Below are 18,306 nucleotides of genomic sequence, written 5' to 3' on the forward strand. Positions count from 1 at the left end.
CCAAGGAGCAGCATTGACAGGTTTCGAAAAACTACTCAACTCAACTGCAAAGCTGAGATAAGGTACCTCAGTGGCAGATCTTGTCAGCAGAAAAGAAAAAAGATGTGACAGCAAAAAGACAGCAAAGAACAAAATGTTGCTGTTAATTACTTGATAGTTACACATGTCACAGTGGAACTGGTTCCACCCTTTAAAATACCCATATTCTATGATATAATTTAAGAATTAGTTACAATAGCAGCGTTTTATTTTCATTTTGATATGCATATCATACTGAGATTGGGACATAGACTTAATCCACCTGCTTCCTTTTTTGTTTAATAGTCCAAGCCGTTAGCCTAAAAGCCTGCTTTTATGTTTGCTTCAACAAAACTAAGAGACCTCGTGTTTGTTTGGAAACATATTTCAATGTGACCCAGCTAATCCTTTAATACCATGCTTTTACTACACTTTGATCAGCCTTTCGCTACACCTAAAAGAGATTAGATCAAACTGGTGTGTGTTTTTTAAAGTAATGTTTCTGAACGTCCCTTCTGAAGTGCATTAAGATTATGTAGTTAGCTCTTAAGGACAGAATGTCATCGAAGCTTGGATGTCCCTTTGAGGTATAACAGAGTATGAATAAACATTTAGTGCTCCTGTCTGTAACCATGCCATTACTATTATATAATATAGTGTTCACTGGAACTGAACACTACACAACAGATTATTTTTTTTTTAAGAAGCGAGATATTATACAAAGTTCATTATCAATTGATAATGTGCATTCAAGTCTCAAAATGAAACATTAGCTGAAAAGGAAGAACAGAAATCTAATTAGACAGTACAGTGGTACCTCGGGTTAAGTACTTAATTTGTTCCGGAGGTCTGTTCTTAACCTGAAACTGTTCTTAACCTGAAGCACCACTTTAGCTAATGGGGCCTCCCGCTGCTGCCGCACCGCTGTAACACAATTTCTGTTCTCATCCTGAAGCAAAGTTCTTAACCCAAGGTACTATTTCTGGGTTAGCAGAGTCTGTAACCTGAAGCGTATGTAACCCGAGGTACCACTGTAAAGAAAATTAAGAAAAAGGGTGTTGTAAGTCGTGAATATGAATGGGGCATATACAGGTTTGAACCAAATTCAAATTCTGTAATAATCAGAGTTTTACAGTCTATACTCACACATCACCACTGATTTCAGTGGGTTTTACTTTGTGGTATGGCAAGTTCTTAAAGAAATGGGAGTGCCTCATCACCTCATCTGTATCCTGAGAAATCTCTATGTGGTACAAGAAGCTACAGTTAGAACTGGATATGGAACAACTGATTGGTTCAAAATTGGGAAAGGAGTACGACAAGGCTGTATATTGTCTCCCTGCTTATTTAACTTATATGCAGAATTCATCATGCGAAAGGCTGGGCTGGATGAATCCCTAGCCGGAATTAAGATTGCCGGAAGAAATATCAACAACCTCAGATATGCAGATGACACAACCTTGATGGCAGAAAGTGAGGAGGAATTAAAGAACCTTTTAATGAGGGTGAAAGAGGGGAATGCAAAATATGATTTGAAGCTTAACATAAAAAAAACGAAGATCATGGCCACTGGTCCCATCACCTCCTGGCAAATAGAAGGGGAAGAAATGGAGGCAGTGAGAGATTTTACTTTCTTGGGCTCCATGATCACTGCAGATGGTGCAGCAGCCACAAAATTAAAAGACGCCTGCTTCTTGTGAGGAAAGCAGTGACAAACCTAGACAGCATCTTAAAAAGCAGAGACATCACCTTGCCAACAAAGGTCTGTATAGTTAAAGCTGTGGTTTTCCCAGTAGTGATGTATGGAAGTGAGAGCTGGACCATAAAGAAGGCTGATCGCTGAAGAATTGATGCTTTTGAATTATGGTGCTGGAGGAGACTCTTGAGAGTCCCATGAGTTTGACCAAACTGTGGGAGGCAGTGGAAAACAGGAGTGCCTGGCGTGCTCTGGTTACAAAGAGTCGGATACGACTAAACGACTAAACAACAACAATGTGTGTATAGAGGAGTTGCCTTTTGGATGAAGGGGGCTGAAAAGCTGTAACGCTAAACACAACCCTTACTTGAGAGTAAATCTCACTGAACTCAGTGAAGCTTACCTCTCTCTGTGTGTATTATTTATACACATATGGAAGGGGGGAAGCAATCTTTGCTGTATCTGCCTCCCCATGAAGTGCTCTGTGCCTGCCAAAACCTGCTCCAGAGAACTGGGGAACCCTATGGAATGGCATGGGAGGCAATGTGAAGGGTGTAGGGAAAAAGGCAGAATTCATGAAATTTCCATCCTTCCGCCTTCCATTCACAGAAGCTTCCACTGAATCAAAAAGCCACCCATGAATAAATATTTCCAAAAAATAAACTCCTCGTTAAGAAAATGCCTACGGGGCTCAACTCCAAGATTATGGTTATTAAAAATGCAACTACAAATTAAACAAGAATTTGGCATTACAAACTTGGAATTATATCACCAAGCTTACTTATTGTCAACTAATAGATATTGGAAACCCAAAACTAGTGATAATTTTCCAACATGGGCAACCTTGGAATATAAAAATATAGCCCCCTTATTTGAATGGACAGCATTGGGAATGCACTAAAACCCGGGATTTGTCTGAAACAATTTTGTCAGTTAGAAAGATATGGAACGTTCTGCCTAGTAAAAACACATTTGACCAATATCCCCATGCTAAACTCACTTTGTGGGGAAATACTACTTTAAAAATCAGGGTGGCGGGGGGTGGAAATGGTAGCATGGAAGAACTGGATGAGGGTATATAAAATCTAGACCAATTAATATATAAGAATGACAAATTTTTACTTAAAACCAAAATACCAATTATTGGATTTGACCCAATGGCAATACTTGCAGTTGCAACGTATGTTAACATCTTTCTTTGAACCAGCAGCTTTTACAGTATCTAAGATACCTGAGATATTAGAAACATTGACTAAATCCATCAGAAAAAAGCCAGTGTTTGTCATTTATTGATATCTGGTTTCAATTAAGCCATGCGGTGTACAAAATCTGAGACATGAATGGTATAAAGAACTGGCAGTTCCAATTCTACCTATCCAGTGCAACAATGTTTTAACTTTGGTAGCTAATGTGCCATTACATTATAAACTATGTTTTATACAACAAAAATATTTAGAATTTATTGGACTCTGCTATATTTGTACACAAATGTAATAATAATAATAATAATAATAATAATAATAATAATAATAATACCCTGCCCATCTGGCTGAGTTTCCCCAGCCACTCTGGGCGGTTCCCAATCGAGTGTTAAAAACAATACAGCATTAAATATTAAAAACTTCCCTAAACTACACAATGCTGCAGATGGAACAAGGAAAAAGCTTCTTGAAAGATGTTTTTGCAGCATCCGACGCATATAAGTTTTTGTTGTTTTTTTTAAATGATATTTATTGAAAAAATTTTAGAATTACAGAAAAGAACACAGCAGAAAAAGAAAAAAAAAAGAAAACAAAGAGAAAACAAACCACATCAAACAATGTAAATTCAAAAAAAAACCAAAAATACACCACAAACAGATAAAAACAAATCCATCATTCTCGAATCCTCAACTTTCATTACCTTCTTTCTTTGACCTCCTCCTCCTCCCTTTTTTTGTATCCTAGTTATTAATTATCGCAGCAAATCCTTTCCATATTTCATAATATTCTGTCATTACATTACCTTAATGTATTTTCATCTTATCTTATAGAAAACCTTAAAACTTAAAACTTAACTCTTATTTTTACCAACTTCTCATATCCATAATATTCTTATCTAATTCTTTAGGCATTTTTGCTAGAGCCAAGTAATTTCGTTCCAACATTTTTCTAACATTCATCAATTTTATAAAACAATCCTAGTAATAAAAAGAAATAAATAAAAACAATCCAATCTTCATCCAGCGTCCCTTCCTCCTGGTTCCGGGTTTTGTCAGTCCTCTTTATCCCATTGATCTAGCGGATTAACCTGGTAACCTTATATCCGAGGCCCTTAAGTCTTTTCCATGTCCCTTCTGCAGCTCTTCATATTCTCCTTTCACACATGGGAACTCCAGCTTGGTAATGTTTTTGACCCTTTTCAACAAATCAGCCCCTTTTCCAAAGTCCAGACTAAACTCCATGTGGTATTTAAAAACTTGTTTCAGAATCTCTCCAAGATTAAGAGCCCACACAGCCCCAAACATCTCACGGCCCATTGCCAGACTTGGAAAGTCCAAACATCCCTGCATAGGGAGGTCTATCCAACCCCCCATTTCCAAACCAGTCCAAACCTTATCTTTCCAAATCTGGCTTTTTCCAAGTACATTTGTCAAATCCAAAAGCTCATGTTCCTGCAGGGCCACAGCTCCCTCCATCTCTGGCGCCCAAGATTCAGCAACATCCTCTTCTCTCATCTGTTCTGTCAGGGCACACTCCTGGTTTAATTCCTGGGTGGGCTCCACATAGTTTCCCACTGCCTGTTCAAAAATTCTGACCGCATTAGTCATCAAATCCGTATTCTCATTTAACTGTTCCAGTGGGGCATTTGTTTTACAGAGAGCACACAACAGAGCTTCTGAATACATTGTCCTACAAGGTCACAAGTCTATTTCCCACGATTGTAATCTGTAACTGCTGCAAGCTCCCTGGAATTAGTTACAGTTTCACAGTCTCCCTCTAGGGGGAAAACTTCTATTTGTTCTTTCTTTTAAGGACGAATCTAGCAACAAAGTTTCCTTTTTGAGATATTTTGTCAATATTTGTTCCTTTAAAATGTGAAGGGGAACAGTGGAATCACTATGTTTCTCTTCTTTTAGTTATCTGTCAAAAGCGTTTGTCTCTGGTCAATGAGCTTCAAACGTCAGTCCTGACACCCCGCTCCAGGATCAGGACGGTGGAAAGTTACTTTACTTTAAACTCACTTCTGCAGGTTTAAACAGTCCAAAAAAGATCCCCCTTCTTCTCCTGCTTCCAAAGGGGGGTTCAACAATTTTAAATGATGAAAGTTAATCTTTTAGAAGCGATTTTCTGAGCTCTAGTTTACGTTGTCTTTGCTTTATTCTGTCTACAAAGAAACAGAAGGCTGACTTCCTGTTTAGACCTTCCCGTTTCAGTGCCAAATTGAAGTAAATTTTTAAATCCAATTCCTTTCTGCTCACAAGTCCTTATTTAAAGTCCAATTGTCCAAAATTTAAGTACTCACGGGTGATTATTTTAGAAGCCAAATTGTCCCAGGAAAAAGGCAGCACTCTCCGGCAACGGCTATGCGGCTTTGCTCCACGGAAAAAGCAGTTGACTCTCAGCACTGCGCCACTTCCCCCTCTTCGCTTCGGAGCCCATTAGTGGGTTCCTTTGTGGGTGGAGGGGGCGCTAAGGGTGCCCGCCGAGTCCCATGGTCACAGGCTTCATCCGCCTGTGATTTTTAAAAGGGTCCCCGCTTCGCCGTAGCGGAAAAGACCCATTTCGCGCGGAGCTAGTCCCTCCAGATCAGAGGGAGTCCGCCATTGCCGATGGCACCACCCCGGAAGTCTCCCCGGAGACTTCCGACGCATATAAGTTTTTGGAGGGAGAAAGGAGGGACATGATGTGTTATTAGTTATAAAGCTCCCACTTCAGTTTAATTTTCCTGAAATACCGTCTTTGCAGGTAGTTAAGCAGTTGTAATTTTCCAAGAAGAAAAATATAGGCTCTGCATGATGTGGGAGCTCATGCCTTAATTTTTTAATATTTATTTTGCATGCCACAAACTGTCAATCAGGAAAGCAACATAATTAACGGCATATTCCACATACTTTAAATATTCCCAGGGTCTCTGCAGAGTGAGGATAATATTAAAATTCCGTTTCCATGAATGCAGCATGAGTTACGGATGCCAGATGTCTTTCCCCTGACTGTCTGTCATGTGGCAGTCCAACTGCCATCTGAAGGTAGAATAGTAGGCGTTTGCTGGGAAGCTTGCAGTTTTCAAAGATTTAGTCAGTTATTAATGGGGAAAGTCTCTGGGTACTTAATGCACACGTGTCAGAGTTTCAAACTTTAGTGCAAATCCCTAGGGAAAGCCACAGTGACAGATGTGTTCCAAGACAGAATTGCAAGTGGGCTAAGCAGTCAGATGGAGATCATTAGTCAGTGTGACAAGTTACACCTCTTGAGTGATTAAATGGTAACAACCACCAGTAAAAATATGTAAGTTATACACATTTTGGTTAGCACAGCATGCATTTTCATATATATATGTATGTATGTTATATGCAAAGTTAGAGGAAAATTGTAAGAAAGAATATTAGGTAGAATTGCTTAACCATCTCTGCTGCATAAATAGGTATAAATAAGGTAGGCAGCTTATTTATACCAAAGGGGCTGGTGGCTGGAAGAAGCCAAGGCAGCCAAATTATAGTCTCATTGAAGACAATCAAAGCATGCAGCTGTTCTAGAGTTACGACTTTCAGAAGCCCCCAATCACTGCCATGTGGAGAGAATACAAAATTCAGCTGTTACAAAAAAAAATCAAACTAAAAAAAAAATCAATCAATTAAAAATAATGCAAAACCAAGTTATTCTATAAACACTATGTGTTGACTGATAACCTCTATGAGACCCTATTTGTGGTCTCATGTAGATTATTTTATTTACACTCCAAGTAGATCTGGTTCAAACTTCTTTATAGGACACAGACATTATTATTGCTGAAAACTCTGCATTATGGCACAGATCTTTAGTAGTGCTTTTCAGAGATATATCCTTTGTGGATGGAGATGGGGGGGGGGAGGCTTGTTTTATAAGCATCAGGTGAGAACAACCATGTTTTCCTGGGCTTTTACCTGGCCGGGTTTTCACTGCTGCTGCTGGTTTCTTTTTATTTGTTTTTTAACAGTTCGCAAGGTCACTGGTGGCAAAGGTGGTGAAGATGGGGCAACTGTCAATGACCCCATTGCCTCAGGAGAACCACTACTGCTGACCTGTCAAGGCTGGATGCCTCTCCAGAACTGTTTTGAGCTTCTCCTTTGCATCAAATATGTTACTGAAGAGAGTGCTGCTATTGCAGCTTCTGTGCTCAGGCTTGCTCTCTGCTGCTGGGACTGGGTGCATAGGCATATTCAGGCTGCAAAGGTAATCCTGTATGTGCCTCACAAGGAAGCGAGGAGAACGCAGTGGTATTACAGGAACAACACCATGGGTTTGATCACACAAAACAGAAGCATGCTCACTGAAGCTAAGGGGTGAAGCTGGAGGTGGAGGAAGTCTGAGTGCAGCTGGGCACACACGAGGCGGCATCTTGTTCTCACGGTGGCCAACCAGATAACTATTGGACACCTGCCAAGCAGGACTTGAGCACAACAGCACACTCTCCCCAGTTACGTTTCCCAGCAACTGAAATTCAAAGGGATACCATCTCTAATACTGGAGGTAGTGCAGAGTTACCACGGTAAGAAGCCAAGGATACCTCATCCTCCAAGAATCTGACTAAAGCCCTTTTGTTGTTGTTGTTTAGACATTTAGTCGTGTCCGACTCTTTGTGACCCCATGGACCAGAGCACGCCAGGCACTCCTGGCTTCCACTGCCTCCCACAGTTCAGTCAAACTCATGCTGGTAGCTTCGAGAACACTGTCCAACCACCTTGTCCTCTGTCGTCCCCTTCTCCTTGTGCCCTCAATCTTTCCCAACATCAGGGTCTTTTCCAGGGAGCCCTTTTAAAGCCACCCAATATGGCGGCCATCACTCGCAGGAGCAAGTTCTGTAGTTTAACTATGTTGCATGAATAAGTACTTTCTTTTATCTCCCCTGAATCTCCCAACACGGTAAACTTCGTTGGATGTTCTAAATGGGATAGCCATCTTCAAATATTTGTGGGGCTGCCACATGGAAGATGGAGCAAGTTTGTTTCCTGCTGCTCCAGTGAGTCCAAACCAATGGGGACTCATTACAAGAAAGGAGATTCTGACTAAACTTTAGGAAGAACTTAGGGGCTGTTTGACAGTGGAATGAAGTACTTCAGAAGGTAGTGGATTTAAAACAGATGATGGATGCCCACCTGTCAGGGATTCTTCAGCTCTGATTTCTGGATTGCAGAGAATTAGACACTAAATCAAGAGGCACAAGTCACAATATTGCTCTACAATCAAAGCAAAGCAAAACTACTGATTGGTCACTAAAAGAAGAGCAATAGGTAAGGATGCTGAATGGGTCATAAAGAAAATACAGCATGCATCTCTTCAAATTGTCATCTTAAACTAATATGCTAAAAAAGCAGACATATGTTAAACCACTAAAATATATATGTTTAAATGTGATGGAGACACCCTGCAGCTATTCTGATGGCTTCCTTGGGAGAATATCTAGTTAGAAATATACAGATTCTTTTCTATCTTATTAGCAGCTGCAAAATTGCTTATGGCACAATTCTGAAGAGGAAAAAAAGACAATGTACCATCAGTTGATATAAAAATAAATCAAGGCTCTGGAATAATGTAGTACTGTCAAAACTGACATACCTTATTAAATTTAGAGAAAGTAGAATGAATTAATAAATAAATTGGAAAAACTGAGTCTGGATAAGGTTATTACTTTTGGCAAAATATCAAAATATCATGTACTTGGTTACATACTACAGAAAAAAGGGAGAAAACATCATGAGACCACCCTGACTAAATCTTTTATGTTTGCAGCTTCAGACTATGAACCTTTTCAAACTTTACGAAATCTCAGCCTTCTGTCACCCACATTAGTATAAGGAGAAAATATCACTTGCTCCAGAATAGACTATGTTTATTTGAACGTAGCACTTTCCACCCTGACCACCTCTATGTTTCTGTCTAGTTGGTTGTTTTGTAATGCTTATTTACAGAAAGGAACCTCGGATTATATAGACCCACTGAGTTGTCACTAAAAGACTGATAGGTAAGACAGGGGCAAACTTTAGTCTTTCAAATTTCAGTAGCGCCCTGTGACAGGCCAAAATTTGCCCCTCCTATTTCTCAACTTCTGTTCTGCTTAATTCACTATGCCAGGGGTCTGCAACCTTTAAGACAAAAAGGGCCACTTGGACCCGTTTCTGAAGAAAAAAAACTGGGAGCCACAAAACTCGTCATTATAAAAATAACTTTTTTGTCACTTTTTTTAATTATTTCTTTGTTTGACCCCTCAGAATTACCCCTCCTCATAGAAATAAACGTTAAATTAACAAGTTACCTTTTTGTGTGTGTGCGTTCTTCACTCCCCTTCAAAACAGTGACCAGCGTACATGCCCCTTACAATGTAGCGGGCGGGCGGGCGGGAAGGTGACGTCGGGACGGTGCGTGACTAACGCACGCACCGCCCCCATGCGACGTCACAGCCAGTACAGCGCCCGCCACAGTGGGGAGTGTCGGGGCGCACAATGCGCCTCCTCCCCTCGCTAGTATCCGCCCCGGAGCTGCGGCAAAGGTGTAAAAGAGCCACATGCGGCTCCGGAGCCGCGGGTTGCTGACCCCTGCACTATGCCATAGTTGTAACTCCCTGTGGCGCCCCCTGAGCTTGGTGGCTATAGCGCTGGAACTGGTTGTGCTACCTTGAATCCACCTCTGGGCATGGACCATGACATAGTGTGAAAATAAAGGCTAGTGATAAACAGTCTTCCTAACAAATTAATGACTGGTCAGGTATAGTAACAATACTGAACCTTCTGTTAGAAATCTCATGGAGCATTTGGGGAGCGGGAGTCTAAACCATAAAAAACAAGCAAAAGCAATAGCAACATTTCTCCCTTTACCTTTAATTACTTTGCTATATCTGGTAAGAACAATTTGGGGGGGGGGGGATTATGGAAGATAAATGGTTGTCTTGCTCATTTTATCCTTATGAGAAGTGTTCAACATTGCATTCTCAATCATTTAAATTTTGGCTGTGGCATCTCATAAAATATGAGTGAACAAGCCACGAACTTTATAAAAAACACCATAACCCTAACCCTTCTGAATTTAAACATATGGTTTTAAATTCATAACTGTAGATTCCCCTACCTGCTCTGCAGACAACAGCTGTCTTAAAAATTGTGATGGCAACATTAATAAACAGGTCCTTACTCTGACATTTCTGACTGGATAATGTCATAATTAATTCTTTAACAGTAATGTTGTTTCCTTCCAGAACAACGGCTTCGATCCTGAAAACCATGAACAAAAGGAAATTCACAGAAAGGAATTTTCCATACTCCTCTTCATCCCTACAGACACCTGTGCTCCCCAGAAAGCTCATCCAGAGGGCCAGGGGGACATTCCTGGGGGACACACTAGGATAGGGTGAGTGAGGGAAAGAAAAATGTGCAAAATCAGGGTGAGGCACCTTCTATAAGGGGAGTACACGATTCTTAGGATCCAAGCCACAAGAAGCTAGTGGTATCTAATTTTGCAAGTAATGCTAAGCTTTATTGTCTTGATAAGGTTAAGACAGGCATAGGCAAACTCCAGCCCTCCAGATGTTTGGGGCTACAATTCCCATCATCCCTGACCACTGGTCCTGTTAGGTAGGGATGATGGGAATTGTAGTCCCAAACATCTGGAGGGCCAGAGTTTGCCTATGCCTGGGTTAAGCGATGCATTGTTACAAAATGCTTCTGAATGTCAAAAGAATTTAAACCCCTCCTCCTTACATCACTGCCTTATTCACAATGTGACCCTCAAATATCGACATTCTAGCAACTTCTGCACATTGGAAAGAAAGCATTTCCAATAATATTACTGGGAATGAACTGAAAAGCTGCAATCACATTCTGTTAAGTTCCACGTAGGCTGCATTCACAAATGGGGTTTACTGTGTAACAAATTACTTTGTTAATTTAATTGATTATAAGGCTTCCCTTTCCATTTTTTAAAAATTACTTTTCTGCACACCACACACTCCTGTTTCGTCACATCTTGACCATTATACCGCCAAGTTGCAGTAAATGTCATTCAAACATGTCATTCTTCCATGTCGTTGCTATCCCTCTACATTCCAGCACTCTCCTAGGCTCCCTCTACTTTGTCGGCATGACTTTCTTTGCCATAATAATAGCACGCTTTCTCGTCAGACGAAAAAAATAAATAAAAGGTTCAAGCCATGAAATGGACAGAGAGAGCAGTGCGTGCCGGTATGCTTCTCAAGGCTCATCACATGAGCAGCTGTGATGTGAATGCAGGAAAAAGGCAGGAAAAACACTGTAGGAAATTCCAGCAGTTTTCTGGGCTGAGAGGGCAGCAAAACATTTTCTCCAGAATCAAATAACATGGAAAGGAGCACTAGATTTGCACTATATTCTACTCCATCCCATTAGTTTTCTAGAAGTGGCTTTTATGCCGTGTGAAAGCTCAAATATAACGCACAAAATAGCAACAGTTGGGGAAATGGCAGGAAAACAGAATAAACTGCAGTGTGAACGAAGCTGTAAAAGCCACTTCTGGAACTATAGTAGAATATTGTGCAAGCTGAAGGTTCATTCCCGTGTTATTTGCATCCAGGGGGAAAAAAATCATTTTGGAAATAATATGGAAATGAATGTTAAACTTGCACTTTATTCCATTATAGTTACTTTTATATCATGCGAAAGTTCAAATATAATGTGGAAATTAACAGTTGGGAAACACCCACCCCGGGGGGGGAACCTGCCATGTGACTGCAGTCAAAGACTTTGACCAATTTGTGAGAGGTATAAGATGGAAGAAGAAGAAGAAGAAGAAGAAGAAGAAGAAGAAGAAGAAGAGTAGTAGTAGTAGTAGTAGTAGTAGTAGTTTGGATTTGATATCCCGCTTTATCACTACCCTAAGGAGTCTCAAAGCATCTAACAATTGCCTTTCCCTTTCTCCCACACAACAAACACTCTGTGAGGTGAGTGGGGCTGAGAGACTTCAGAGAAGTGTGACTAGCCCAATGTCACCCAGCAGCTGCATGTGTAGGAGCGGGGAAGCAAACCCGGTTCACCAGATTACGAGTCCACCGCTCTTAACCACTACACCACACTGGCAGGTTTAGGAGGGCTTGACTGAGCTACATGTATTTCTTCTGGCAGCACCTATACAGGTGTGTGTGCTTTTTATATATGTAAGCAGTTATCCACAAACTAAACCTGAACGTTCTGTATCAGATACGAATATATTCCTATTGCCAAAAGTAGAAAATCAGATAGTTACTTCATATTTAGCTTTCTTGAAGCTAGACTTCAACGCTAGCTGTACATTTCCCCATGATGTCCTTTGGAATGGGCCACCAGGTACCATTTAGGTTTGTGCTGTTTACCTATTTTATCTCTCACTCAATAAAGCAGAGAGCCGGAACACTTCCACTGTTACACATTTCACACATCTCGGTGAGTAATTGCCCCAGTGTCATGGCTGAAAGAATGCCCTTTCAAAGCAATGCTTAAAACTTTCAACTGTGCTAACTGAAGCTGTTTTAGTGATTTCTCCCAGTTTATTCACGCACAGAGGAAATATGTTGCTCATACTTTCAACCCCCGTGAAGTAACATTGACATTCACTTGACAATACATTTTCTTGAAAGTAAAGAAAAACAAACAAATAACATTTCTGCATTTATATAACCATGTATAATCCCATGATGGTTATTTTGCTTCAACTGAGGGGTTTTTTTTGTTTTTGTTTTTTTATGAGAGGACACCGCTTTTGGTTGCAATGTTTAATTAGTTACAACAGAAACCTATGAATATCTGTCAATTAAATTGGAACTAGGATTAACTGAGTAGCATTTTTTTAAAAAGGTGGGATTCAAACTTAGCACCACTGCTCACACTGCTAACCAAATCTGCCTACAACCTCAGCTGCCAGACACCCCCCCCCCAAAAAAACAGCGTCTCCATTAGACCGGGGTGGGGAATCTTTTTGACTTGCACCCGAAGGCCAGGTGGGGAGGGGCAATGTCCTCCGCTATCAAGAGTTGCAAAAGAGTGTCAATCCCACCTACCTCCAATGCCCTTGGCCAACCCCTCCACTGCCTCCGAGTCTTGCCAACCCTCCCCTCCCCTTAAGGTAAAGGTAAAGGGACCCCTGACCATTTGGTCCAGTCGTGACCGACTCTGGGGTTGCGGCGCTCATCTCACTTTATTGGCTGAGGGAGCTGGCGTACAGCTTCTGGGTTGTGGCGAACCAGAGCAGCGCACGGAAACGCCGTTTACCTTCCCACCAGAGCAGTACCTATTTATCTACTTGCACTTTGATGTGCTTTCGAACTGCTAGGTTGGCAGGAGCAGGGAGCGAGCAATTGGAGCTCATCCCGTTGCGGGGATTCGAACCGCCGACCTTCTGATCGGCAAGTCCTAGGCTCTGTGGTTTAACCCACAGTGCCACCCGCGTCCCATTCCCCTCCCCTTAGACCTCACCAAACTTCCTCTCCATTTGGACCGCTTCAATGCCCCCTGCTCACTGGACCTTCTCTCTCAAGGAGAAGAGAAGCAAAGGTGGGATGGTGGCATAGGAGAGTTGCAGAGAAACACTGACAGGACAGAGCAGCTCCTCAACACCTGTCCTGCTGAAATGGCTTTCCTGCTCAGGTAGGAGATAGTTGCTGAGGAGCTGCCCTGCCCTGTTGCAACTGTTCTTCCTTTTTTCTGCCTGCTACAGTGGCCTGGCAGCTGTCAGAAGGCTAAGGTTATGCTGCAGTTTCACAGCGCCATCTGTCAGCAGTGAAGTGAACTGCTGCATGACAACAGCCTGAGGTAAATATAGAATAGGAGAAAGGAGCTTCCGCTCACAGAAGGACGTCTAATCCATTATTTTTAATAGTGCCAATAAAAACTATGTCAACCACGATCTTAGAAGAGGCATTCCCCCCGTGTCTTTGAAGATATGCCTGCTGCAACACATGCCTGATTATCTAGAAAAACCCATCCTTTTTAAGGTCTATTGTTTTATGTGCAAATTTACCCTGAGCTAATCTATTAATTAATCGACTAAAACTCATATACAGTATTGCCCTGAATATAAGCCTCACTTTCCCCCCAACTTCTGACAATGAAAAGCTAAAGTTAAATTCGTGACCTTACAAAAATTGGCTTTTATGATATCGATGCTGAAACAGACATACGGAAAAAGGAAACGGGTGTGAGTGCCTGTGGAATTTGAAGGGAGAGGCTTATATTTGAATATGGTCTCCCCCCCCCCCTTGAATTTTAAAGGTGTGGCTTATATTTGGGCGAATACGGTAATTATTTGACTAAGGTTTATTTATTTAGGTGACAATGTTAGCAATGAGAGAAGAGAAATTTGAGCTATTGATAGCTAAACATATAAGCAGTTTAAGTGCAAGGCATAAATCTACAATCTAATACTGAATTGCATACATCTAAATTCCATTTGTTGCAATATGTGTACACAAACCTGTATTCAGGCACCATAAATATTGCAGCGTGGAAAGTTTAATGGAGAAGAGGATATCAAAACTCATTATTTTGGAGGGTGGGACTGGGTGGAAGAAAAAAATATTTAATTTGGTTTCATGTTTTCTTATATTTCACCAGCTTGCATGGTTAAAAATTTTAAGTCCGTTTCAACATTTCCTTAAGCTCACCCAACATTTCCTAATTTCAGTATGTTGCATCATCATGCTGCTCAGCACTATGTAACACCCATGATGAATTAACTGACCTGACAAAACATTTATTCCCTAATGAAAATGCAGCACAATATATGGATGGGACTTTCCTATTACCTTAAAGGAGAAAAGCTGAATAATAATTTTGAAGTGCTTAGGAATTAAACAACAACAAAGCAACCTCACTGTGCGTTAAAATCCCACCTGTATTAACTGCATTGATCCTATTTCTTTTTTAAAAAACATTTTTATTAAAGATTCCTTGGTTTACAAAAGTATGTGCGATGTCTCTTTTTTCGTTACATTTTCTACATGTCAGTTTCATTTGTTGAGACATTAGTGTTACATTAGGAAGAAAAGGGGGAAAGAGGTGGAGGGGGGCATGGTGAGTGGGGTTGGGGTTGGGTGGCAATGCTTCTATTCTACATAGTATATGTGTGGGGTTTTGTGTCAGTGTCGCTTGTGCAGGTTCTCTGCTATTCACTTGTGTACCTTTGGTGGTGAGAGAGGCTGGGGTTGGCCTAGGGTGTGGTTGTTCATTTGTGATTGGCTGTGGTGATCTTTGTTTTCATGTGTGAGTGGGGTGGGTGGGTGTTTTTGAATCAGGTTAGCCATATTGATTCGTATGCTGTTGGCAGATTCTTGTCATTGTCTTGTTGGGCTGTGTACGTGATAAAGCGGAGCCATACCGGGGTGAAGGCGTCTTCTTCTATTTGTCCCCATGTCAGTTTCAGTTTATTGGTTAAGTATTGATTCTATTTCTGATGTTGAGAATACTTGATAATTTGGCCCATTTAACGTCAGCTGGCATTTTCAAGGTTTATTCCCCCCCCCCCCCAATGTAGCAGAGCATTTTAATGCTGTACAGAGTGATCTATAATTGGCCTTGAAACCAAAGTGAAGAGACTAGGAGTAATCCCACTGAGAATCGGTTGCATTCTTCAACAAGAATTCAAGAGTGCACCTTAAAATTTATTCAATAATAATTAAGTGTTTACACCCCATTTTTATAGTTGTTCATTTTCTTTCTCCCTTTCATTCTTTCTCCTTCCTACCTCTTTTCCTTCCTCGGTTTGCTTGTCTTAACTATTTTGTAATGTCAGCAGTGACACTCACAGGTTGGTTGTAAGAAAGTTCCCAACCAACTGGGGAAAGTTCCCCAATTTTTCCACTTCCCCAACTAAGGCCCCATCTGCACTATATGTTGAAAGCAGTGTCGCAGCTTCCCCCAAAGAATCTAGAGGAGTGTAGTTTATTAAGGGTGCTGAGAGTTGTTAGGAGACCCTTATTGCCCACACAGAGAGCTGCAATTCCTATAGTGGTTTAACAATCAATCTCTTTCCCCCAGAGAACTCTGAAAAGTGTAGCTCTATTAAGAGAATAGGGGCCTCCTAACAACTCTTAGCACCCTTAATAAACTACATTTCCCATGATTCTTTGGGGGAAGTGAAGATTCTTTAAAGGGGTATGATACTGCTTTGAATGTATAGTGCAGATGGGTGCTGAATCTGTCTATCACTGAAGCACTGCTCTCCAGCCAGGCCACCCAAAAACTTACCCTCTGAACACATTCAGCACTGGATAGAGTAAAATATCAAGGCTAGAGAGACACGTTCCCCTATTCTGCTACCCTGGTCACTCTGCTGTTACTGGAGCCACTGTTATTGTAACATGTTCTTTCATAAGAAGAGGAAGCTCATTTATAAAAAATCTGGGGTTGCAAAGAGTTGCCATCAAAGTTCTTTTAGTAAGAGTGATCATCAGCCAGTATAAACTGGCATTGACCCATTTGTTAACTTGCAGAGCTTGTCAAGTAGCAGATCAGTCCTAATACAATTAACAATATTTCTAATTGAATTTGCACTGTTTGAGAGAGTGGAATGATTACCAGCTAATTACCCATACAATAAGATGGGTAGCAAAAGGATCTCCTTCAGGGAAGATGGGTACTTATCTCACAGCCCTCATGTCATGCCGGCCTGGAGTGGGAGCAGAGGCACTGTTCTGGTGTTACCAAGCCATCGCTTGGAATACATTTACACTTAATATTTCCTCCTGCAACACTTAAACAAGAGCAACAACAAGTGTTCAGCCACCAAGCTCAATTTACACTGCACAGCTTTTAGCTTCAAAAATAGAAAGACATTTTCCTACCGCAAGAAAACCACAAGAACTAGAAATTGCTGGCTTCCTTTCTCTCGTGCTGGATTTATCCTACCACTTTCTTCCTAATGTACAATAACATTTCAATTACACACAATGACACCCCTATGAATATAGAGGGCTGTACCAGGTCGGCCTTAGAAGATTTCTGAACCCATTCTCTTCATTTTGCCAGATCAACTCCCTGATAATTAATTAACAAAAATCTAAATGTATGATTTTTTCTAAAAGTTGTCAAATGGAGACTAGACAATTATCCCATTGACCAGGTAAAATCTTTCAAATACCTAGGGATATTTTACCAGCCAAATTTAAACTGGACAACACAGAGACATCAAATGATTATTCAAGCAAAATGCACTACATCAGCGATTCTCCATTTTTTCTTCCTCAAAGGCAACCAGATGGTCCCTGCTGCAATAAATAGCTTTAATGCCAAGGTCCTTCCTAAGCTATTATATGGTATTCCAATTTGGATACAAGCATTCAGTAGAGAAGCTGAACAAATCCAAGCGACCTTTCTTCATAAGATCCTTGGTGCCCCTAAATGCATAAGTCATTTAACCTTATGTGCTGAAACCGGCCAACATCTGATGGAAACCAAAGCATGGCTCTCTACAATCAAGGCCTGTCTAAAAGTCCACTTGAGACCGCATCTCATCCAGATGGTACAGAGCAACTCAAGACAAAATGCGTAGTTTGGGCATTGCTCTCGAGAGCCTTGAAGCATATGTGATGAAAATAACATATTCCAATTAATCAATCACCATGAAAGACAGTGCTTGTTACCACACACTCCGAGACCTTGTTCTCCAGAGGCCTTAGGTATTACAACACCCTACGGAACCTGTGCCAAATACCTAAAGGATTTACTACTCCCTTCCCATCGAAGAGCCTTTATGCTCGCAAGATTAAATGCTTTCCCTTCTGCAGTGACTGCCTGCAACCAAGAAGAACCAGATTCATTTGTGTGCCTGCAACCAAGAAGAACCAGATTCAATGGACCACATTCTCTTAGATTGCCCTTTACATAGCAGACCTCGCCAACTGATGCGGAGTAAAATGTTGGCTCTCCGGCCCACAACTCTGAGAAGAAATCAAATGAGGTTTCTCCTAGCAGATCAGGACAAAGATGCCACTGCTCTAATAGCTTCCTTTGTAGCCACAATTTCACCCAAAAGGGTTTCCAACGAACCATCCCTTCGGGAAATAGACTGGGTGTAGCAGAATATCTAAGTGCACATGACCACAGTATGGCCCTATAACCCTTGGCAGCTTCACCCTTGTCCTTTTAATTATCTCAGAGATTTGAAACGTTTTATATTGTGATGCCAATAAAGGTATGATTTGATTTGATATGATATAGAGGGGTTAAGTCTGCTACAAAATAAAAACAAACATATAGGAGAATCTTGGGGCACCTTAAAGAATAAAATATATTGCAGAATAACCTTTGGTTCGTACTTATGCCACAATTAACCTGACTCTCTGACAATAATTTCTGCCGCTTTTTATATGAACCAAGGTTAACTAGGGGATCAAAGAGGCTGAATATGGTACTGCAGCTT

The 18,306-nt window shown here is 41.0% G+C and overlaps 1 protein-coding gene across 12 annotated transcripts in view; it reads right to left on the reverse strand.

Annotated features, from left to right (window-relative positions):
• LOC308471560 (contactin-4) overlaps nucleotides 1-18,306 on the reverse strand; it is a 520,761-nt gene that overhangs the window by 140,762 nt on the left and 361,693 nt on the right. Inside the window, exon 2 of one of the 12 annotated variants that reach the window (XM_080995659.1) lies at nucleotides 10,015-10,157. The exons of the other annotated variants lie outside the window; for them this stretch is intronic. Coding sequence (XP_080851785.1) covers nucleotides 10,015-10,105 — 91 coding nt within the window. The 5' untranslated portion in view covers nucleotides 10,106-10,157. The remainder of the gene's footprint in view (nucleotides 1-10,014; nucleotides 10,158-18,306) is intronic. 12 annotated transcript variants of the gene reach the window in all.

Source organism: Podarcis pityusensis (genome assembly GCF_964106645.2).
Source record: "Podarcis pityusensis genome assembly, chromosome: 2".
NCBI lineage: Eukaryota > Metazoa > Chordata > Lepidosauria > Squamata > Lacertidae > Podarcis > Podarcis pityusensis.